The 22772-nt window shown below is 57.2% G+C and overlaps 1 protein-coding gene across 2 annotated transcripts in view; it reads left to right on the top strand.

The window, feature by feature from the left end:
• The first annotated feature begins 14 nt into the window (after nucleotides 1–14).
• The window catches only part of SUPT6H (SPT6 homolog, histone chaperone and transcription elongation factor), a 28399-nt gene continuing 5641 nt past the window's right edge, over nucleotides 15–22772 (top strand). The window contains exons 1-28 of one of the 2 annotated variants that reach the window (XM_029082051.2): nucleotides 15–139; nucleotides 6993–7138; nucleotides 7763–7921; nucleotides 8031–8101; nucleotides 9013–9208; nucleotides 9348–9432; nucleotides 9896–10169; nucleotides 10662–10763; nucleotides 11248–11364; nucleotides 11966–12055; nucleotides 12342–12484; nucleotides 12741–12892; nucleotides 13010–13108; nucleotides 13295–13424; nucleotides 13557–13707; nucleotides 13890–14044; nucleotides 14146–14341; nucleotides 15115–15254; nucleotides 15425–15548; nucleotides 15960–16036; nucleotides 16275–16410; nucleotides 16825–16962; nucleotides 17071–17238; nucleotides 17882–18009; nucleotides 19350–19557; nucleotides 20951–21098; nucleotides 21467–21609; nucleotides 22448–22588. In XM_029082051.2, the coding sequence (XP_028937884.1) occupies nucleotides 7033–7138; nucleotides 7763–7921; nucleotides 8031–8101; nucleotides 9013–9208; nucleotides 9348–9432; nucleotides 9896–10169; nucleotides 10662–10763; nucleotides 11248–11364; nucleotides 11966–12055; nucleotides 12342–12484; nucleotides 12741–12892; nucleotides 13010–13108; nucleotides 13295–13424; nucleotides 13557–13707; nucleotides 13890–14044; nucleotides 14146–14341; nucleotides 15115–15254; nucleotides 15425–15548; nucleotides 15960–16036; nucleotides 16275–16410; nucleotides 16825–16962; nucleotides 17071–17238; nucleotides 17882–18009; nucleotides 19350–19557; nucleotides 20951–21098; nucleotides 21467–21609; nucleotides 22448–22588 (3777 nt within the window). In that variant the 5' untranslated portion in view covers nucleotides 15–139; nucleotides 6993–7032. Of the gene's footprint in view, nucleotides 140–6992; nucleotides 7139–7762; nucleotides 7922–8027; nucleotides 8102–9012; nucleotides 9209–9347; nucleotides 9433–9895; nucleotides 10170–10661; nucleotides 10764–11247; nucleotides 11365–11965; nucleotides 12056–12341; nucleotides 12485–12740; nucleotides 12893–13009; nucleotides 13109–13294; nucleotides 13425–13556; nucleotides 13708–13889; nucleotides 14045–14145; nucleotides 14342–15114; nucleotides 15255–15424; nucleotides 15549–15959; nucleotides 16037–16274; nucleotides 16411–16824; nucleotides 16963–17070; nucleotides 17239–17881; nucleotides 18010–19349; nucleotides 19558–20950; nucleotides 21099–21466; nucleotides 21610–22447; nucleotides 22589–22772 lie in introns of both variants that reach the window. The other variant, XM_029082050.2, reaches the window with a different exon arrangement.

The following is a 22772-nucleotide window of genomic DNA, read 5'->3' as shown; positions in this document are numbered from 1 at the left end:
TCCTCGCCCATCCTCCCTCCTCCCTTCGCACCTCGTCTGGTCCTGCGCCGCCCGTCGTCGTCGCCTCCATTTTCCTCGGAGCGAGCGGCGCGTCCCGGGGGGGCGGCGGGCGGATCCCCACCCCCGGCCGGCGGTTTGGGTGAGCGAGCTCCCGGTTCGAATCGTGCGGCGGGGCGGGAGGGGGAGGCTAAGCCCGGGGCGGCCTAACCGGGGGGGGGGGGGGGCGCTTACTACGGGCCCTTCCCCGTCGGGGACCCCCCAGGCGTCCCCCCCAGCGCCTGCGATCTCCCCCAATGTCCTCCTCCTAGCAATAACAACAACTGCGCCGCTTGCTGAGCGCCTACAACGTGCCAGGGCCTGTACTAAGCGCTGGGGCAGAAAGAGGCAAATGGGGTTGGGCACCGATCCCCCCTCCGCCCCCCACACCCCCGCCTGGGACTGACCGTCCCCATCCCCCTTTTACGGAAAAGGCAACTGAGGCGCGGAGAAGCGAAGTGACTCGCCCAAGGTCACGCAGCAGACAGAGCAGGGGTTGGAACCCGGGTCTTTCTGACTCCCAGGCTTGTGCTCTGTCCACTAGGCCACACTGCTTCGCCTTTGACCTCCAGGCGTGTTGCCCCGTTCCAGCCCTGACCCCGCACCCCGCACCCAGTCCTGCCCCCCGCACCCCACATCCAGCCCTGCCCCCCGCATCCAACCCTGCCCCCCGCACCCCAGGACCCTCCCCCCGTCCCCAGCACCCCACATCCAGCCCTATCCCCCGCATCCAGGCCTGCACCTCACGCCCCACATCCAGCCTGCCCCCTGCACCCCACATCCAGCCCTATCCCTCGCATCCAGGCCTGCACCCCGCACCCCACATCCAGCCCTGCCCCCCACACCCAACCCTATCCCCGACATCCAGGCCTGCACCCCACATCCAACCCTGCCCTCCACATCCAGCTCTGCCCCCCGCACCCTACATCCTCATCTGTAAAATGAGGATTAAAAGTGTGAGCCCCACGTGGGACAACCTGATGACCCTGTATCTACCCCGGCACTTAGAACAGTGCTGTGCACATAGTAAGCGCTTAACAAATACCACCATCCATTCCTGCCCCCCACACCCCACATCCAGCCCTGCCCCTGAAGGCCAGAGGCCCCTTGGCAGCTTGGGCACCCGTCCCCGGGGCTGCCTTGATGGGGAAATTCCATCTCTGCCATTCCTTCTAACCGTTCCCTCCCCAAAATTCGCCCCTTTGCCCAGAGAACAAGCCGGGCTGGCCTTTTTCTCTGGTCTCTGCCAACCGGACCTCCCGTCTTCTTGCCAGCCACTATTCTTGGCCAGTGGTGGGATAGCCAGGGAGAGGCCCCGTTTAGAGCTCGTTGTGGGCAGGGAAATTGTTAAATTGTTAGATTGGACTCTCCCAAGCGCTTAACACAGGGCTCTGCACACAGTAAACACTCAATAAATACAGTTGACTGACTGGCCGGGCATCGTGAGCTCTGAAAGGTGTCGAAGAAGAGTGGGCTGCATCAGCCAGTGATCTCTGTACTCAGCGCTTTGGAGAGCACAACGTAATGCTCGGTGGACACATTCCCTGCCCACAGCGAGTTTACATTCTCGAGGGAGAATATGTAGCATTAATCTCTCCCCTCAAGGAACTTCCAGTTTAGCTGGGGAGAGAGATACTAATAAATTACCAATAGGAGAGAGCGACAGAGTTTAAAGATGTAAATGTATGTAAGTGTTGGGGTAGAGGGAGGGATGGCTATCAAGAGTTGACCTACTGCAGCCATGTTTCTCCTAGAAGACCTCTGTCTTGAAAGGATAATAATAATAATGTTGGTATTTGTTAAGCGCTTACTATGTGCCGAGCACTGTTCTAAGCGCTGGGGTAGACATAGGGGAATCAGGTTGTCCCACGTGGGGCTCACAGTCTTAAGAATCCCCATTTTACAGATGAGGGAACTGAGGCACAGAGAAGTTAAGTGACTTGCCCACAGTCACACAGCCGACAAGTGGCAGAGCTGGGATTCGAACTCATGAGCCCTGACTCCAAAGCCCGTGCTCTTTCCACTGAGCCACGCTGCTTCTCTGGAAGGAAGAAGCTGGGCTCAACTGGTCGTATTTATTGAGTGCTTACAGTTTGTAATAATAATTGTTAAGCACTTACTATGTGCCCAGCACTGTTCTAAGCGCTGGGGCAGAGACAAGGTAATCAGGTTGTTCCACGTGGGGCTCGCGGTCTCAATCCCCATTTGACAGTTGGGGTAACTGAGTCACAGAGAAGTGACTTGCCCAGAGTCACACACAGCTGTTGAGTGGCGGAACTGGGATTAGAACCCATGACCTCTGACTTCCAAGCCCGTGCTCTTTCCACTAAGCCACGCTGCTTCTCTAGTGTGTAGAGCACTCTACTAAGTGCTTGAGAGAGTACACTGTATTACCAGTATAAGCTCACAGGGAAGTATCGTGGGATGGGGCAAGAGCATGGGTTTGGGCCTGGGAAACAGAGGACGTGGCCACCGCTTATCTAATGCACGACCTTAGTCTCTATTTATTGCTGTATTGTACTTTCCCAAGCGCTTAGTACAGTACTCTGCACACAGTAAGCGCTCCGTAAATATGATTCAATGAACTTCACTTCCCTGTGCCCCAGTTACCTCATCTGTAAAATGGGGGTTATGACTGTGAGCTCCATGTGGGACAGGGACTGTGTCTAACCTGATTACCTTGTATCTACCCCAACACACATAGCGCTGGACGAATGCCAGAGAGCAAATTAAAGAGGAGATGAGAGGTTGGGGGTCTGCTGCTTCTGAACATCTTCATTTTGGTCAAGGGGCATGGGGCGTTAGGTCTGGAGAAGGCCCACGTAGAGAGATCCGGGTCCTTTTACATTTAAAATTCAATCTGTCAGGTAGGCGGGAGGCCTAAGGAGAGAAGCCCAAGGAGTATTAACTCCTCCTTCCCTTAAACAGGAAAGGTTGAACACCTGCTTTGTCAGCAGGAATTTCTCACGTGCTGATAAACAGCTCAGATGCTAATAAGTGACTGGGCCCCAGGGCCCAGGACAAGTAACTTCAGAGTCTCAGATTGGGCACTGAAGGAGACTCCTGTCCTGCCCCTGCTTCTGTCCTTCCAGAGCCATCCAGTTGCTCTGTCTCCTCTTGGTCTGCCTTCCTCCAGGAGTGACAAAGTGCACATTTACAGGTCTCTGAAACCCTTCCCAACTCAGTCTCGTTGGTCACTCCTCTCTGCGGGCAGCCTGATTAATAATAGTAATGATAATAATAGCAACTGTGGTGTTTGTTAAGAACTTACTATGTGTCAAGCACTGTCCTAAGCCCGGGGGTCGATCCAAGGTAATCGGGAGTCAGATAGAGTCCCTGTCTCACCTGGTCACAGTTGGAATCCCCATTTTACGGTTGGGGTAACTGAGGCCCAGAGAAGTGAAGTGACTCGTCGAAGGTCACACAGCAGCCGCGTGGTGGGGTGGAGCTGGGATCGGGCCCGTGCGCTTTCCGCTAGGCCACATTGCTTCAGTTTGTGATTGCGAGCCCCGTGTGGAACAGGGATCAGCGTGTGAACTGATGGTGTGCTTAGCGTTTAATTATTTTTAGAATTAAATAGCGACATCCCATATCGACGCACACAACCCTGCTGTTTGGTGGCTGAGTGGTCTTGGGCGCTTTGCCCAGGGTGCAGCCTCCCAGGGAGGGTGGCCTTCTTTCTCATTCCGTTCCCGCATTCCACCCCTGCCCCGCCGATTTCGTATCCAGATCCTGATACGGTTTTCCCTCTGTTATTTATTTTCATGACCACCTCCCCCGTAGAATGTGAGCTCATTGCGGGTAGGGGGCATGTCTACCCATTCTTTCTCAAGAGCCAGTAGAGTGTGTTGCACACAGTAAGAGCTCAGTAAACACCCCTGACTGACGGGCCTGGTGGAAGGACCCCAGGCTTGGCAATCAGAGGGCCTGGGTGCTAATCCTTGTCTGCTCTGAGACCTTGGGCAAGTCACTTCTCTTCTCTGAGCCTCGGTTACCTCATCTGTAAAATGGGGGTTGAGACTGTGAGCCCCATGTGGGGCAGGGACTGTGTCCAACCTGGTTAGCTTGTATCTGGCCCAGGCCTTAGAACAGCACTTGTCACGTAGTAAGCGCTTAATAGATACCGTCAGTGTTGTTATTATTTATCAACTCCATTGTATTGTGTTTTCCCAAGCACTAAACTCAGCGTTGTGCACACAGTAGTAAGCACTTAATAAATACCATGGATCGATTGGGTTTATGTATTTTCCGGCCACCCCTGGTCCCGGCCCCTTCCTTCCCCTCTGCTAACTTCCCTTGGGCCATTTCACTGCTTGTTAAATTCTCTCCTGGAGACAGGAGAAAGACAGAAAATGGGGGGGGGGCCAGTCAACCAGGGGTATTTATTGAGCTTTTAACTGGGTGTAAAGCACTCTACTAATCACCTCAGAGAGAACCGCACAACAGGTTTGGTAAAAAGATTCTCTGTCCACCCATTTTGCTCCTTGTTACCACCTATCAAAGATATAAGGGGGCGGGGAAGCTAATTAGATTTTGGGGTTGTTGCTTTTTGCCTCCCCACTTAGCACAACAAATTGAGAACCGACCTGTGACTCTCCAGGTCCCTAAATAGGAGAGATTGATTGATTAGGGCCTCGCTGGGCTGGCCTCCTCTCGGAGCCGTAGCGGCGGGTTTGAAAACCTGTGTACTTCCCTGGAGACTTTGCCACCCTATGGCAGCTCCTGGTTTGGAAACGGTTTCAAACTGGAGGTTCCGTAGTCTCCTAAGAGGGAATGGGGGAGTTGGATTCCTCTCTCCTCTCCCCCTCCTGGCTCCCCGCCCCACCCAACCTCCCTCTCTCCTTCCCGTTTCCTTTGGAATTCCCTCCTCGCCCTCCTCAGCCACTGCTGTAGACCCTCCCCTGCAGCAAGCCACTCTCAGCCACATTCTTTTTCCGGCCTCCGGAGGGAATGTCATGGTAACCGCCAGCCTGTTCCCTTCCGAGGCAGCGTCTTTATAGCAGCTCAGCGGCTGCTCACAACCCCCCCGCCCCCCCCCCAAAACAAACCCTTCTGTCCCGTCCACCTCTGCAGTTCCTTCGATCGTACTGCCTAGTGTCCGCCCGTATCCTGGGCGGGGGTTCGCTTCGGAGACTCCGGAGTGCGGAGGTGGAAGGTGTCGTGTCCCCCTCCTCCCCTCCTCCCTGCCCCCGCCCCTAAATCTGCAGAGATGATGCAGCATCGAGGTCCGCATCACACCTCTCTCCTCTCCCAGCGGCAGCGGGGTGGGGTGACCGACCCGATCCTGGCTAACCTCCAAGGGGCTGGCCGGCCCTAGCTCTGGACCGGAGGCATCCCCACCCCACTCCCTCAGGCAGCCGGAGGGTGGGGGGGGTGTCACGTCCTCCGATGATCAGGCTGAACAGAGGGATGCGGGAAGAGAAGAAGAGGGAGGGCCGGGGATTTCCTCTCGGGGGTCTTGGACAAGCCCCCCCAGCCCCTAGAGATTACCTTGACACTGATATTCCTCCAGTGCCAGACCTAAAACCCAGCAGCAAGCAGGGTAAGCCTTCTGTGTCTCATTTTCCTTCAACCTTCGTAGCCTTCTGCCGGCTTAGCGTAGGAAAGGCCCACCCCCGTCCCGTGCTTCCTGGTTGACGGGGAGGGTGGGGAGCGTGAGGCCGTTGCGGTGTTTGCCGTGAGGGGCGGTTTTCAGAAAGTTCTTAACCGTGGAAGGGAAGGAGAGAGTCATTTGCTGGTTTGCTTCCCGGGACCGCCCTGTTCCCCCTTCAGTGGGATGGGGTTTGGCCCCAACCAGAGCACGCAATGTCTCACCCTGATGTTATGGAAGCCCACCACAAGCAGCAGCAGCAGCTGCCCGGAATTGTGCCGGATTTCTGGGATCTAGACCCAGCCTTGTAGGGAAGAAACAAGCGTTGTCTCCCCCACCCAGGCTACACCGCCTGCAGGTAAAATCAGTATTCCGGAATGGGGGGGAAACACAGGGGAATCATCTCTCCCTCTCCTCCAACTCCCAAGGATGTATGTACTGGGTTCTACCTACCCCTGGCTCTGCCACTTTTCTGCTGTGTGACCTTGGGGAAGTCACTGCACTTCTCCGGGCCTCAGTTACCTCACCTGTAAAATGGGGATTGAGACTGTGAGCCCCAGGTGGGACAGGGACTGTGTTCAACCCAATTTGCTGGTATCCACCCCGGCGGTTAGCACAGGGCCTGGCTCATAGTAAGAGCTTAACAAATAGTTATTATTACCGGTGTTGGCCGGCAGTAGAGAGGAAGGGCTTTGTAGTGGACCCGGCAGGCCCTTCGGTGACCTTTCGGCTGCTCTGACTCAGCCCAGGTGGAGTGGATGGATGTCTTCTCCTCCCACTGCCTGCGCCCTGACTAGTTTCAGTTCGAGGAAGGTCCAGGTGCAAGAACAGTATCTGGCACGTAGTAAGCACTTAACAAATACCACCATTATTATTACTAATTACTCTTATTTGCTTCAAACCTCCCAATGACACCCCCTGGGAAAGGTTGATGGTCGCCATCTCTGTCAGTCGTGATGTGTGCTGAGTGCCCGCTATGGGCAGAGCAATGTACTCCGCACTTGCAAGTGTCTTCCAGAAGCAGATGCCTTCAGGAGGTTTACAATCTAATGGGAGAGGCATCTCTTACCCATAGGAGAGAAGAGTAAGGATGCAGCAGTTTGTAGCCCGAGCGTGCCTGGAGGAGGTCACCGAATAAATGAATGAACAGTTGATTATACCCAAGGGCTAAGGGAGGCTGTCGGGTTGGTGTGACTTGGGAATGAATCAGGGACCTGAAGGTGGTGGAATACTTGGAGGATTCTGAAGGTGCAGAGAGCGGGATTCTGGCAGATTCAGAGGGTGTGGGAACTGAGGGATCAAGGGGTCAGAGTCGGGAGCGTCAAGCGAGCTGGCCTTTGACTTCCGTGCTTCTTTCTTTCCCCAGGCCTTCTCAAAAAAGGAGCAGGACGTGAACCGCTGCAGCCATGTCCGACTTCGTGGAGAGCGAGGCTGAGGAGTCGGAGGAGGAGTACAACGATGAGGGAGAGGTGGTACCTCGCGTCACCAAGAAGTTTGTGGAGGAAGAGGATGGTGAGGAGACATCACCAGCTCCCCTACCCTCCATCCCTAGTCTCACTTCCTGGCTCTAGGCAGTGGACAGATGGCCCAGTGAGGCTCTGGCTTCTCAAGCCCAGGAAGAGTTTGGGAGACGTAGCGGTGATCTCTCTGCCGAAAGACATGGAAGCTCGTGTCTTGGTGATGAGTATCTCTCCAGGACCGCTCTCCCAGGAAACCATCAGGCTTCGGGCTCGCCTGGCAGAATCGTCGCGGTTGATTTAAGCAGGGCACCTGAGAGTGTCAGAGGAGAGTCGGGAGATGGGGACCCCTGAGAGGGCGGTCAACTTAAGGTAGAGGAGAGCGAGTAAACAGGCTATTGAGGGTGCCCAGGCAGGGGGATTGCCTGGAGCTTGAGATGGTTTTGAAGAAGTGGGGGTGGTGCACCAGGAAGGAATTGCTGGCTAATTCCTGTTCTAGGGGATTCTTTCTGCCCCTCTTAAAGGCTCTCCCCTCCATATTTCCAACCCTTTTGTATTCTGAACCAAAAGCGTATGTACGTGTAGGTGTCCCACCTCCGAGACTTGACTTCCGCTGGGAGGCCTGGGCCGGCTGCGGGCCCCTTTCCCCTGGGCTGAACCCTTAACCCGTCTCTTCCAGATGAAGAGGAGGAGGAGGAGAACCTGGATGATCAAGACGAGCAGGGCAACCTGAAGGGCTTCATTAACGATGATGACGATGAGGAGGAGGAGGAAGAGGACGAGGCCAGCGACTCGGGCGACTCTGAAGACGAAGTGGGCCACAAAAAGCGGAAGCGCAGTGAGTGCCGAGTCGCGGGTTGGGGGCGGGCAGGGTTATAGACAGGCACTTCTGGGGACAGAGTTGTCTCCGGCCCAAGGGTTAACGCCAAGTTATTCTCTTTCAGCAGCTTTCGATGACCGCTTGGAAGATGACGACTTTGACCTTATTGAAGAGAACTTGGGCGTCAAAGTCAAACGAGTGAGTGAAGGCTTTTTATTTATTTATTTATTTATTAAGATGTTTGTTGAGCACTGGGGTAGATGCAGGTTAATCAGGTTGGACCCAATTCACGTCCCACAGGACATTCAGGGTCTGAATTCCCATTTTACAGCTGAGGTAACTGAGGCCCAGAGAGGTGAAGTGACTTGCCTAAGGTCACGCTGCGGACAAGTGGCAGAGCCAGGATTAGAATAATAATAATAATGTTGGTATTTGTTATGCGCTTACTATGTGCAGAGCACTGTTCTAAGCGCTGGAGTAAACACAGGGGAATCAGGTTGTCCCACGTGGGGCTCACAGTCTTAATCCCCATTTTACAGATGAGGGAACTGAGGCACAGAGAAGTGAAGTGACTTGCCCACAGTCACACAGCTGACAAGTGGCAGAGCTGGGATTCAAACTCATGAGCCCTAACTCCAAAGCCCGTGCTCTTTCCACTGCGCCATGCTGCTTCTCAAGCTTCTGGACTTAGAACCAAGGTCCTTCTGATTCCCAGGCCCGGGCTCTATCCGTTGGGCCGTGGAAAGGGTGCTAGACTGGTTAATCATCTCTCTCTTCCTTGCCCACTGGGTCTCGTGGAGCCAGCTGTGGAGGGTAAGGGGCCCGGGCTTCTTGCCTGTAGAGTTTTATGCCTGGCCTCCCAGCAAGGCACATCCTGAGCCAGACAAGGCCCGGGGTGATTTGGTGAGAGCAGGAGGAGGGGTCTGACTTATCCCGGTGGGATCCTCAGCAGGGCTTGGGAGGACAGGACAACAGAGCCTCAGTTTTCCTGGCTCCATCAACAAGCGAATGGAGGTGGGATAGGGGGGAGGGAAGGAGACAGGATCAGGGCTGGGGGAGAGAAATCCTCATTCCAGGCATCCTGACCAGGCGGGCTCTGTCTCTCCCAGCAAAAATTCCGGCGGGTGCGGAAAATGTCCGACGATGAGGATGACGAGGAGGAGGATTACGGGAAAGAGGAGCACGAGAAAGAGGCCATTGCCGAGGAGATCTTCCAAGATGGCGAAGGAGAGGAGGGGCAGGAGGCCACGGAGGCCCCCATAGCTCCCGCGGAAGAAGAGGAAGAGGAGGAAGATGAAGAGTCTGGTATGTAGTCGAGAAGAGAAGGTGGTGTGAAGTGTGGACGCGGGCCAGGGCGAGGTTGTTACTGGAGCTCGGAGGGGCCTCTCTTGCCCCGATGGGGCCTCACCCAGCTCTGAGAACCAACCGTTTTTTCTTGGCCCAGACATTGATGACTTCATCGTGGATGACGACGGGCAGCCTCTGAAGAAGCCCAAGTGGCGCAAGAAGCTTCCCGGCTACACAGATGCGTGAGTCACGTTGGGGTCCGGGAGGGTGGCTTATCTTGGGTGGCTCGGGATGGGGGGCTCTGCTGCTTTTGGGGATCCCTCCCAAACTCTTGGGCAAAAGGCTGGGGGTGGGGAGTGGAGGAGGCAGGTGGTCTTGTGCCTGGAGATGTTCACTTTGAGCTGGGCAGGGCCTTGCTTGAGGCTGCATCCTTTAGCCAAGGCAAGGGGCCCTGAGACTCCAGGCCACGGTGCTCTCGGATGTGGTGGGCAGAACAGGTCTTCGGGCTGCTGATTCCCTTCCGGTTAGCAGATGTTCATCTGGAACTCGGGTCTGAGATTTTTATTCTTTCCCCCATCCCGTTGGAGGTGACCCAGGAGCTTGCTGGCAGCAGGGGACACCCCCCCTCGCCCGGCTCCCTGGGATTTCCAGGCCCCGCCGAGGGGCCTCCCTCGTGACCGGAGCCGGTGGTCTTCCACCTGACAGAGCGCTGCAGGAGGCCCAGGAGATCTTCGGGGTGGACTTTGACTACGATGAGTTCGAGAAGTACAACGAGTACGACGAGGAGCTGGAGGAGGAGTACGAGTATGAGGACGACGAGGCCGAGGGCGAGATCCGGGTGCGGCCCAAGAAGACGGCCAAGAAGCGCGTGAGCCGCCGCAGCATCTTTGAGATGTACGAGCCCAGCGAGCTGGAAAGCAGCCACCTGACGGACCAGGACAACGAGATCCGCGTCACGGACATGCCCGAGAGGTTCCAGGTGAGGAAGAGGGGCCACAGCCCGGACCCTGGGGGCTGAGTTGTGGATGGAGTCTGGGGTGGATTGAAAAGGGAGGCGGCCATCTTGCGTTCTGAGGCACGGTCTGCCTCACCCCAAGCCCCACTGCAGGCACTCGGGGCCTCTAGACGGTAAGCTCCTTGTGGGCAGGGAATGAGTCTCTTCCAAGCGCTTAGTACAGTGCTCTGCACACAGCACTTGATAAATACGATTGAATGAATGAGGGTGTTGGCGGTTCGACCCACCCTGTTTGTGGAGCCCAAGAGGTGACCCCAGTCTCCCCGCTGGAACGTTTCTTCTCCATGACTTGAGAGGTGCTAGCTGTGAGGCTGCTCTTCAGACCCCAGGCTGCGGGCTCTGGGCCCCATTCCTCTTCCTCAGCTGCTAGGTTGCTTCCTCCACGGGGCCCACCCGGCATTTCTCCGGCCCACGGAACGGGGCCACCGCTCACACCGTTGTCTGATTCTCCCCCAGCTGCGCTCCATCCCCGTCAAGTCGGCCGAGGACGACGAGCTAGAAGAAGAAGCCGACTGGATCTACAGAAACGCCTTTGCCACACCGACCATCTCTCTGCAGGTGCCCAGCTGCCTTCCCCAACTAGAGCCCCGGGCAGTTTGAAAGTCCAGGCCCTGGGCCAGCCCCGGCTTGGGTTTTCTGTCCCCGGTCCCTGTACTCCGTACAGAACAACTTCCAGGGGCGGTGAGGGAATCCTACGTGAGCCATGGCTCCGTGTCAATGCTCGCGTCCCGGGGCCTGGGCAGGACACGGCCTTCTTCCCCCCGCCCGGACGGTGCTGCCCGGCGGCCCGACCCCATCCCTTGACCTAGACCTGGCCATTTAGTCACCCATCTTCTCTTCACGGACAGGCGGCACTGGGCCCCTGGTCGGCATCATCAGACAGCATTAAGTGTCCATCGCTATGTGCCGGGTGGTGGTCTGGATGAAGCAGATTCTGCAGAGTTCTCTGGATTTGAGATTCTCTGGATTTGAGCCCTACAGTTCCAGGCACTGGGCGGGGTTGAGTCATTGTTGATGGTGTTTCTCTTCCCCCGCCCTTCAGGAGAGCTCGGATTACCTGGACCACGGGCAGCCAACCAGCAGCTTCAGTCGCAAGGGCCCCAGCACCATCCAGAAGATCAAGGAAGCCCTAAACTTCATGCGCAATCAGCACTTCGAGGTAACACTGCTAGACTCGGGCTCCTCCTCCTCTTCCTCCTCCTCCTCCTCCTCTCCCAGACTGTCGGAAGGGATTGGCGGTTGTCCTCAGCCCCGGGCTCCATTCACTCTCTCCAAGCACTATGTGGAACAAGCCTCTGGGTCATCCCGGACTATTCCCAGCTACCCGGGCTTTGCCAGTTGTGTGAGCGTGCTCATTCGTGGTCGGTATTGCTTATGGGTGATGGGTGACGTGGATCTGGAAAGGGCCCGTCTCTGCCATGCGCCCAGCGGAGCCGAAACAACGGGGACCCCCACTGAAGTTCAGCTCCTGGGACCACTGGGGACTCCTGCTGCCCCTGCATGAGCCTAGGGGACTAAGCCGGGGCAGAAGCCACGAAGGCCGAGCCATCGGAGCTCCGGGTTCTAACCCGGTCCGGGTCAGGCCTCGGTTTCCCCACCTGTTGAAGCGGAGGACTTCACCCCATGCTGAGCATTTCCATCTTCTAGGGATTCCTGCCTCTTCCCCCGCACTGTCACCCCCTCCACCGTCCGAGGGAGCCTCCCTTTCCCTCCCCTTTCATGAGGATGGGGTGAAAGCAGGATTGCCTTTGCCTCGCCAGGTGCCCTTCATCGCTTTCTACAGGAAGGAATATGTGGAGCCAGAGCTGCATATCAATGACCTGTGGCGGGTGTGGCAGTGGGATGAGAAGGTGAGAAGAGTTTCGTCCCGTCCATCCCTTCTCCTTTCCCCCCGTCCCCCACCACGGGCCCGATGCTGCTGCTTTCTAACCCTGCGGAGCTGAGCACGTCAGCCCCGGGGAAGTACACAGGTTGGCCCCGCTCCGTCCTCTGGGCCGACTGGATTCTGCTGAGCCGGGGGTGAACCCACCCTGCTTTCCATGGGCCGGCTCGGATGACGGGCAGCCAGACGAGATGTCCGTCCCCAGGGTGCCCTGGTGGAATGTGACCTCTGACTCCCCTCTCTGCCCTTCCCAGTGGACCCAGCTGAAGATCCGCAAGCAGAACCTGACCCGGCTGTTCGAGAAGATGCAGGCCTACCAGTACGAGCAGATCTCTGCCGACCCTGACAAGCCCCTGGCTGATGGCATCCGGGCTCTGGATACCACAGACATGGAAAGGTACCAAGCACTACCACTCTTTGTCCAGCAACTGGGGTCTGAGCCTGCCCCCTCCCGTCACCTGGGGCCCTACGGAGAAGAGGGATCCGAGGAAGGTGTGCTGTTTCGGGAATCCTGCGGGGCCCGGCCACCTTAGGTGGTTCGTCAGGCAGGATCCTTCCCCTCTGGTGTCGCCGTCCCCTTCCCACCATGGTGATAGCCACCCCACACACACTCCTCATACACGCCCCCGATTGTCTGTCTCCCCACCACCCAGGCTGAAGGACGTGCAGTCCATGGATGAGCTGAAAGACGTCTACAACCACTTCCTGCTCTACTACGGGCGCGACATCCCCAAGATGCAGAACGCGTCCAAGGCCAGCCGCAAGAAGCTGAAGCGCATTCGGGAGGAAGGTGACGAGGAGGAAGGTGAGGCCCTTTGGGGACCTCGGGCCGCCGAGTGGCCCAGATAAAGTGGGGGAGGTCGGGGCCCACCCCGGCGGGGAGGGAAGGAAGGTCGCTTCACCAAGCGTCCCGCTGCCACAGGGGAAGGTGAGGAGGTGGAAGACGAAGAGCAGAAGGGCCCGGAGCTGAAGCAGGCCTCCCGCCGGGACATGTATACCATCTGTCAGGGTGCCGGTCTAGGTAAGACCCCCCCCCCCACACGCACAGACCCAGGAGAGACTCTTTCCGGTTGGCACAGCTTCGGGGTGGTGTGCCCTGCTTCCCCGCTTGGGCTGAGATCACTGGAGGGGTCGGCCACTGGGAGGGGAGCTTGGGTGGATTTTGGGGGCCGTGTCGCTCGGCCCCTCACTTGTCCTTCTGTCCCAGATGGCCTGGCCAAGAAGTTTGGGCTCACCCCCGAACAGTTCGGGGAAAACCTCCGCGACAGCTACCAGCGGCACGAGACGGAGCAGTTTCCCGCCGAGCCCCTGGAGCTGGCCAAAGACTATGTGTGCAGGTGAGCCTGTGGGGCGGGGGCGGGAGGTGAGCCTGTGGGGCGGGGGCGGGCGGGGGTAGCGTCCCTCAGTGCCCGGGGAGCTGTGACCCGGGCGCCGGGGCTCAAGCCTTCTCTTCACCACTCTGCCCACAGCCAGTTTCCCACCCCGGAGGCTGTGCTGGAGGGCGCCCGCTACATGGTGGCCCTCCAGATCGCCCGGGAGCCGCTCGTCCGGCAGGTGCTGAGGCAGACTTTCCAGGAGAGGGCCAAGGTCAACATCGCTCCCACCAAAAAGGGCAAGAAGGTGAGCGGGGAGCAGGCCCGGTGCACACCACCCCTTGGGGCTCAACACGAAACTTCCGCTCACCACTCCGTCCCAAAGCCGCATGGCCCCGGAAACATGGGAAAGGAAGCCTCGGGGCCGGGCTGGGGGGTGGCGGGAATCTCTGAGGTCCCCCAGCTAACGGCCTCCTCCTTGGGGTGTAGGATGTGGACGAGGCCCACTACGCCTACTCCTTCAAGTACCTAAAAAACAAGCCCGTGAAGGAGCTGCGCGACGACCAGTTCTTGAAGACCTGCCTGGCCGAGGACGAGGGGCTGCTCACCATCGACATCAGCATCGACATGAAGGGAGTGGAAGGGTGAGGCCGGGGAGCGGGCAGAGGGCAGCTGGGCCCCCGGTGCCCCCGGCAGACCCGCTCACCCCCCCCGGCCCCTCGTCCTCCCGCTGTCGCCCCTCCAGGTACGGCAGCGACCAGACGTACTTCGAGGAGATCAAGCAGTTCTATTACCGGGATGAGTTCAGTCACCAGGTGCAGGAATGGAACCGCCAGCGCACCATGGCGATCGAGCGGGCCCTGCAGCAGTTCCTCTACGTGCAGATGGCCAAGGAGCTGAAGAACAAGCTGCTCATGGAGGCCAAAGAGTACGTCATCAAGGTAAGGAGCCCCGCAGAACCCCCTGGATTCCCAGGATGGGAGTCAGGCCGGTGCAGCGTCATCGCCTGGGCGGCACACCCGGCTCCAGACGAGCAGGAGCATGGGTCTGGGCAGGCCGTCGAGCAGCTGACAGTCCTGACCAAACCGCGCGCACGCATACGCAATCGGTTAGTCGATCAATTGAATTTATCGAGTGCTTGGGAGAGTACAACTCTTCACTCTAACAGACCCCGTTCCTTGCCCACAAAGAGCTTAAAGTCTAGAAAGGGGAGAGAGGCATTAATATAAATAAACCACGAATGTGTGCGTAAGTGCTTTGGGGCTGTGGAGGGGGCGTGGTGTAGTGCAAGCGCTTAGTACAGCGTTCTGCACACAGTAGGCGCTCAGTAAATACGATTGAATGAATAAAGGGAGCAAGACGGTGGTGCAGAAGGGACTGGGAGAAAAGAAAATGAGGGAAATTAGTCGAAGGAAGGCTTCTTGGAGGAGATGTGCCTTCAGTGAGGCTTTGAAGGTGGGGAGAGTGATTTCCTGTGGGATCTAAGGAGGGAGGGCGTTCCAGGCCAGAGGCAGGATGTGGGCAAGAGGTCAACAGCGAGAGAGAGAGAGAGAGACACCCACACACAAACACACTCTCTCTTGCTTTCCCTTCCTCTCTCTCTCTCTTGCTGTGTGGAGCTCAGCCCCGCTTTCTCCAGCTCCCTGTCTGATGCCCAGAGGAGCATGATAACTGTGCCCCACGTCTGACGGTCGTACCCCTTCTCCTTCCACAGGCGTGCAGCCGCAAGCTGTACAACTGGCTGAAGGTGGCTCCTTACAGGCCCGATCAGCAGGTGGAGGAAGATGACGACTTTCTGGAAGAGAACCAGGGGAAGGGCATCCGGGTGCTGGGCATCGCCTTCTCTTCGGCCAGGTACTCCCTCCTCCTCCCTCCCTCCCCACTCGGTACACCGGGACCTGAGGGCTCCACCTTCAGACCGGAATTCCTGGCTCCCTCCCTTCCGCCGGGCCCCTCGGGGGGGACCCGGGCTGCCCTCCTGACCCGCACGACCTCACTCGCTTCGGCTCCCTTCTGTCTGGCAGGGATCACCCCGTGTTCTGTGCCCTGGTCAATGGCGAGGGGGAGGTGACGGAGACTGACTTCCTGCGCCTGCCCTACTTCACCAAGCGCAGGACAGCATGGAGGGAGGAGGAGCGGGAAAAGAAGGTGAGCGAGGGAGGGTTGCTGGGCAGTGGGGGTAGAGGGGTGAGGAATTGGTCAGATGGGCAGCGGAGGAGGGAAAGGGAAGTCATTTAGGTGGTAGCGCGGAAGGTTGCGTTCCTGAAGAGATGAGGCATTGGAGCAGTGGGACCCGAAGGGCCACTCTCTCTGACTCAGGGCTGAGATTGGTGTGACTTCAGACCCTAGCAGGAGGAGCGGTTTTGGTGGGGTGAAAGTGCCCCGATATCACCCCGTGTGGAGCCCGCCGTCAGGACTATTCCCAGCTCAGCCTCCCTGGTCAGGATCCGCCACTTCCCCCAGGACAAAAAGGGCCGGAGGCTTCCCTGTGGGAGGCCCGAGGGAATCGCTGCCTGGGAACGGGGACCCTTCAGCCCTGACCTTCTCTTCTTCCCTCAGGCCCAGGACATCGAAACTCTGAGGAAATTCCTTCTGAACAAGAAGCCTCACGTGGTGACAATTGCCGGGGAGAACAGGTAGAGACGAGGAGGTGTCCGGGACCGCCTTTTGCATCCTCACTACTTCCTTCCGGGCACCCCCATCTGCACCCTGCAGAGGCCCACAGTGGGAGGACGCTCTTTGTATGGGGGATCAGCAGGATGTGGATCCCAGAGAGGACTTGGCCCTCTTTGGGAACTGGACTCAAGGGTGCTTCGTTTTGGGAGGGTGGGGAGGGAGGAAGTCGGTCACCCCCCGGCCCCTCTGTGCCCCCAGGGATGCCCAGATGATGATCGAGGACGTGAAGCGGATTGTGCACGAGCTGGACCAGGGCCAGCAGCTGTCGTCCATCGGAGTGGAGATGGTGGACAACGAGCTGGCCATCCTGTACATGAACAGCAAGAAGTCGGAGGTAGCCCCACCCCCTTCCCCGTACCCGGCTTCTGGCCTGACCTGGCCTGTGTCACCGTGCCCCAAGCAGACAGCTGCATTGAAGAAATTGTCCAAGGGCGAGTAGGCTCGTGGCCTGAGAGAGTGTCCCCCTTCCCACCCCCTGACCTACCTGCACCCCCTTGAGCCCAGTGTGAGTTAGGGACTCTGTCCCACCTGAATAGCTTGTGTCTAGCCCATTGCTTAGTACAGGGCCTGGCACATAGTAAATGCTTATCAAACCAAATGCCATGTGCTCCCAGAGAACAGTTGGAATGCCAGGAGGAAGAGAAAGCAGAACCCGGGAGGAATCTTAAGGCAGCGCGGCCTTCCCTTGGCGGGGCGGGGCAGTCCCACATCTGGTGCTTCAGTTGACCAGGAGGTTTGTCCCTCCCAGGCCGAGTTCCGGGATTACCCTCCCGTGCTGCGCCAGGCAGTCTCCCTGGCCCGCCGGATTCAGGACCCCCTGATTGAATTCGCCCAGGTGTGCAGCTCCGACGAGGACATCCTGTGTCTCAAGTTCCACCCCTTGCAGGTAGCGGAGCGAGGCCGGCCGGTTGCGGAGGGGTGGGAGGCACGAGGGCCTGGGGAGGGACGTGGCTGGTGGTGCAGACCTCTGACCCAGGGCCTCGGGGTCCGGCAGGAACACGTAGTGAAGGAGGAGCTTCTTAACGCCCTGTACTGCGAATTCATCAACCGGGTCAATGAGGTCGGTGTGGACGTCAACCGCGCCATCGCCCACCCCTACAGCCAGGCCCTGATCCAGTACGTCTGTGGCCTGGGGCCTCGTAAAGGGACCCACTTGCTCAAGGTAAGGCAGCCCTCAAACTTCACCACTCTAATGCCAACCATCTCACTGTACCTCGGTCTCATCGCTGACCTCTCCTCCACCTACTGCCTCTGGCCTGGAACGCCCTCCCTCTTCATAACGGACAGGCAGTTATTCTCCCCATTTTCAAAGTCTTATTGAAGGCTCATCTCCTCTAAGAGGCCTTCCCTAACTAAGCCCTCCTTTCCTCCTCACCCACTCCCTTCCTGACTTGCTCTTTTTATTCATCCCCACTCCCAGGTCCACAGGACTTAGGTCCATATCTGTAATTTTATTTATTGATATTAACGTCTGTTTCCCCCTCTAGATTGTAAGCTTGTCGTGGGCAGGAAATGTGTCTGTCTACTGTTATATTGTGCTTTCCCAAGTGTTTAATACAGGGCTCTGCACACAACAATCACCCAGTTGACTGACTGGCTGAAAATAGGACTCTCCCAATGGATCCGAAAACATTCTGGCCAGCAGCCCAGGTGCTGCCTACTGCCACCCTGGTTCAGATGGCTTTGCCACCCTCCCTCTCCTGAGTACGCTCTTGTGCTTGCTGTCAGCCGAGATTTTCTGAGACCACCCCCCAAACCCCAGCCCACCTTGGTGCTGGCTGACCCCAGGCCCCTTCTCCCTCCAGATCCTCAAGCAGAACAACACGCGGCTCGAGAACCGGACCCAGCTGGTCACCATGTGTCACATGGGCCCCAAGGTCTTCATCAACTGCGCCGGTTTCATTAAGATTGACACGGCTTCCCTGGGTGACAGGTGGGTATCCGGCGGTCGGGGGCCTCGGAGTTGAGAGGGGTGGGTGACTCGAGAATTCCCGTAAGCTCCTCCCTCCCTCAGAGATAGCGGTGGCCCTCCTTTGTAGTAGCAGCTGGCTCTTGGTAGACGGGGCTAGGCACAGAGCTGTTTAGGCAAGAAATATCACTTGTCTTGCAAAAGGGGTTAAATGTAAAAGGTCCCCTCTGTGAATCGTCCTGGCTCAGACAAGTTCCTGGCAGTTTCAGTGGGTAGGAACCAAAGAGCTAACCAACACTGGATTTACCCTCAGGTTCTCCGTGGCTTCTCCCTTTATTGTTCCCCACACCCACAAGGCCTCTCCAGGCTCTGTTCCCCAGGGTGGGATCCCACGCTCTCCAAGGTGGAGCATCGCATCCTGGGACCCATCGCCTGGGTGGGGAGCTTTAGGTAGCCAACTGGCTTGTGGCCACAGGCAGTCCTAATCCTCGAGCTTCCATTTCCGGGCTGGCTCGGGTTCTCCCGGGCGGCGGGAGTTGGTCCACCCTAACCCACTGCAGATCGCAGACGAAGCAAGAAAAGGGACGAGTCATTTCCTCCATTACATTAGCTTGTGGGTTGACATGGTCAGGTTCTCTAACTAGGCACTCTGAGGCAGGGAAGTTGACAGGAAAAGGGAAAGGCCCGGTCCTTGGCCTTGGGGAGCTGAGAACGGGAGTCATTCATTCATTCAATAGTATTTATTGAGCACTTACTATGTGCAGAGCACTGTACTAAGCGCTTGGAATGAACAAGTCGGCAACAGATAGAGACAGTCCCTGCCGTTTGACGGGCTTACAGTCTAATCGGGGGAGACGGACAGACGAGAACAATGGCAATAAATAGAGTCAAGGGGAAGAACATCTCGTGAAAACAATGGCGACTAAATAGAATCAAGGCGATGTACATTTCATTAACAAAATAAATAGGGTAATGAAAATATATACAGTTGAGCGGACGAGTACAGTGCTGAGGGGATGGGAAGGGAGAGGGGGAGGAGCAGAGGGAAAGGGGAAAAAGAGGGTTTAGCTGCGGAGAGGTGAAGGGGGGGTGGTAGAGGGAGAAGAGAAGCTCAGTCTGGGAAGGCCTCTTGGAGGAGGTGAGTTTTAAGTAGGGTATTAAGTAGGGAGTCGAGGGAGGTGATCCTCTGGCGTTGATAAAGCAGATCCAGTGATGCCCATAAGGTACTGAATCCACACCCATGGGGTAGATGAACCAGATTGCCCCAGTCCAGAAAGTCTTCGTAAAAGAGCTCTCAATAGGCTTGAGAAGCAGTAAAGAATCCTCCCATCCTCCTAATGCATACCACTCTCCGCCCTCCTCAGCACTGACTCCTACATCGAGGTGTTGGACGGCTCCCGGGTCCACCCCGAGACTTACGAATGGGCCCGGAAGATGGCGGTGGACGCCCTGGAGTACGACGAGTCGGCCGAAGACGCCAACCCAGCAGGGGCCTTGGAGGAGATCCTCGAGAACCCCGAGCGGCTGAAGGACCTCGACCTTGATGCTTTTGCGGAAGAGCTGGAGAGGCAGGTGGGTGCCAAGAACCCCACGTAGGGCATGCCCCAGGCGGGCAGCCCGGGTATATCCCGCCAGCGTGCGGGTTAATATGTCTTGCAAATAAGAAAACTTCCCTTCTAGACTGAAAACGCCTTGTGGGCAAGGATCGACTCTGCCGACTCTACTATATTCCCCCAAATGCTTAGGACGGTGCTCTGCACACAGTAAGCGCTCACTAAAAACCATTGATGGATAGACTGATTACAACCCACCTAGCCTCCAAGACCGCCAGGAGGAAAATTCAGTCAGTTCTCAAGCCACTGGAGGAAGAGAAGATGTTCTAGTCTATGAGTCCCCAAAGAATCAAGGAAACAGCCTGGCCTAGCAGAAAGAGCACAGACCTGAGAGACAGAAGACCTGGGTTCCAATCCTGGCTCCACCACTTCCTGCCTCGTAACTCTGGGCACGGCATTTCACTTTTTTGTGTCTGTTTCCCATTCTCCCTCCTACTTAGACTGTGAGCTCCATGTGGAAATGTGTGACCTAACTGATTTGTGTCAATACCAGCACTTTGAACAGTGCTTGATGCATAGTAAGCACTTAAATACCATAAAAGAAGAAAAAAATGAACTGAGAGTTCAACCACAGAGGCACAACTTCATTTTAACCATGTTTCGAACTCCTTCCCACCCAAACCTTGGACCACAGTTATGACTAAATAGTAAGAGGCCCACAGAACAAGTGAGAGCCTTGGGTGATTATGATACTCAAAAATTTGGGAGCACACAATTTGATTTGGCTTTTTCAGTCCGACTTTCAAGCCCAGACCGGTCAGTAATTTTGACATTTCGCTTGGCCTGAGCAGTTTGTCTAACTGGCCCAGAGTAATTGGCTTTCCACTGGCTTGAGTTTAACCCCTCACACAGCAGGTAAGCAGTGTGACCTTAGGAATAGAGCACAGTGGTGGGAGTCAGGACTTGTCTGCTATGTGACCTTGAGCAAGTCACTTCCCTTCTCCATTGCCTCAGTTACCTCATCTGTAAAAAGGGGGTTAAGACTGTGAGCCCCGTGTGGGATGTGGACCGTGCGCAGCCTGCTTAGTTTGTGTCTACCCCAGCGCTCAGTTCAGTCTCTGGCACGTAGTAAAAAAAGAAAACCACCTCCCGCAGCCATCCCCTGGCAAACCCCTTAACGGGTTATTAAATGCCCAGTAGGCCACAGGAGGGGGGAAGAGAAGGGGTAGGAGAATATGAACGTTGCGGTGACCAGATGACCAGGATAATCCCCAACTGGGACAGCCAGTCTCTGAGGGAGGGAATTGTCTGCAGAGAAAATCCCTCTTCCTTGGCGCTCAGCCTGGCCTGCCTCTCGCCCTCGGCCAGCGGCAGCTCGCAAGGCCCTGAACAGGCGGGGTCTCCCCTAACAGGGCTATGGCGACAAGCACATCACCCTGTATGACATCCGGGCCGAGCTGAGCTGTCGGTACAAGGACCTGCGGACGGCCTATCGCTCTCCCAACACCGAGGAGGTCTTCAACATGCTGACCAAAGAGACTCCAGAAACCTTCTACATCGGTAGGCCTTGGCCGGGGCGGGGAGACCTGAGGAGGGGCGTCCCACTGGCAGGCTGCCCTGCGACACCTTGGGAGACGTCCATTCTCCTGAGCTCGCTCGGGCGTGTAACGTGGCGGGGAGAGGGAGAGAGAGCGCTATAAAGCGGACTTGGAGTTGGCTTCCCAGTGTGGATGCAGCCCTGGGACTCGGGGGACCCAGATTTAAGACGCAGACCGGTCTTGTGAAAATGGAATTCTGTTCAGAGATGGTATCGATGGAATTAATTAAGCCCCCCGGGGGTGTAGAGGTAATGTACCGGAAAAGGAGGCACTCAAGGAGGTAATGGCCGGCCCTCGTTCGGTGCCTCACCCCCACGCCTTCTCCTCCAGGAAAGCTGATCATCTGCAACGTGACGGGCATCGCTCACCGGCGGCCCCAAGGCGAGAGCTACGACCAGGCGATCCGCAACGACGAGACGGGCCTGTGGCAGTGCCCCTTCTGTCAGCAGGACAACTTCCCGGAACTGAGCGAGGTCCGTGGCAGATTTTAAGCACTCGAGCAAGTGGGGAGCCTGACCCAGTGGGCTGTCGTGCCCGCCCGGCCCAAGCCCCAGTTTTACCTCCACCACTAAGAAGCCCAGTCTGTGGGTGCGGAGGGAGCACTGTACTAAGCGCTTGGGAGAGTACACTAGAACTAAACAGACACATTCCCTACCCACAGTAAGCTTAAAATGAGTAGAGACTAATCGACCGGGGCCGGGCGTGTGGAAGCTTATTGTCATCCAGCAGCCCTGGAGTCCTTTCACTTGGAGAGGGCAGCAAGTGAGAAGGCTGAGGAAGCAGCTTGGCGTAGCAGGTAGACCACAGCCCTGGATCTCATGGGTTCTAATCTCGGCTCTGCTGCTTGTCTGCTGTGTGACCTTAGGCAAGTCACTTGACTCCCATGTGCATCAGTTACCTCATCTGTAAAATGGGGATTGAGACTGGGTCCCCCATGTGGGACAGGAACTCTGTCCAGCCCGCTTTGCTTGCTTCCACCCCAGTGCGTAGTACAGTGGCTGGCACATAGTACGTGCCTAACAAATACCACAGTTATTATTATCGTAATTGCCTTCAAGCCTGATAGCCGTTAGAAGTAGCAGTTGAGACTTGCCCTGGGCTGTTGGCCAGAGACGATAATTAGGCGATGGGGCAGATGGCCAACAAGAGCGGTCGTGGCTGGATCCCGGCACCCCGAAGTCAAGCTGCAGGCTTTGGGGTGTCTCCTGATTCCTAGGCCCACACGTTCTTCCCATTTTTGCTCTCCCCCCGCCCCCCGAGAGCGAGCTCTGACAGAAACCTCCCCTTCCTACTACCCACTCTGTCCCTCAGGTCTGGAACCACTTCGACAGCGGCTCGTGCCCCGGCCAGGCCATCGGCGTTAAGACCCGGTTGGACAACGGCGTCACCGGCTTCATCCCCACCAAGTTCCTTAGTGACAAAGTGGTGAAGCGGCCCGAGGAGCGGGTGAAGGTGAGAGGGGCAGGAGACCCCGCAGCTTGGCCATTGGTGGGCAGAAGGACCGAGCCCCCTCTCCCCTTCCCCCCCCGCTTCTCCCCAGCTCTCCCCCAAGCGGAGGGCAGCCCTCCCCTGGCCGCCAAAGTCCGGCAGCTGCCTTCCAGCCGAAGGGATTGTTTGCCCCCAGTTTGAGCCCGAG

Source organism: Ornithorhynchus anatinus, chromosome 17 (assembly GCF_004115215.2).
Source record: "Ornithorhynchus anatinus isolate Pmale09 chromosome 17, mOrnAna1.pri.v4, whole genome shotgun sequence".
In the NCBI taxonomy this organism is placed as follows: Eukaryota; Metazoa; Chordata; class Mammalia; order Monotremata; family Ornithorhynchidae; genus Ornithorhynchus; species Ornithorhynchus anatinus.
Note: the sequence above shows the minus strand (reverse complement) of the source record. Positions and strands in the feature narration are given on the sequence as shown.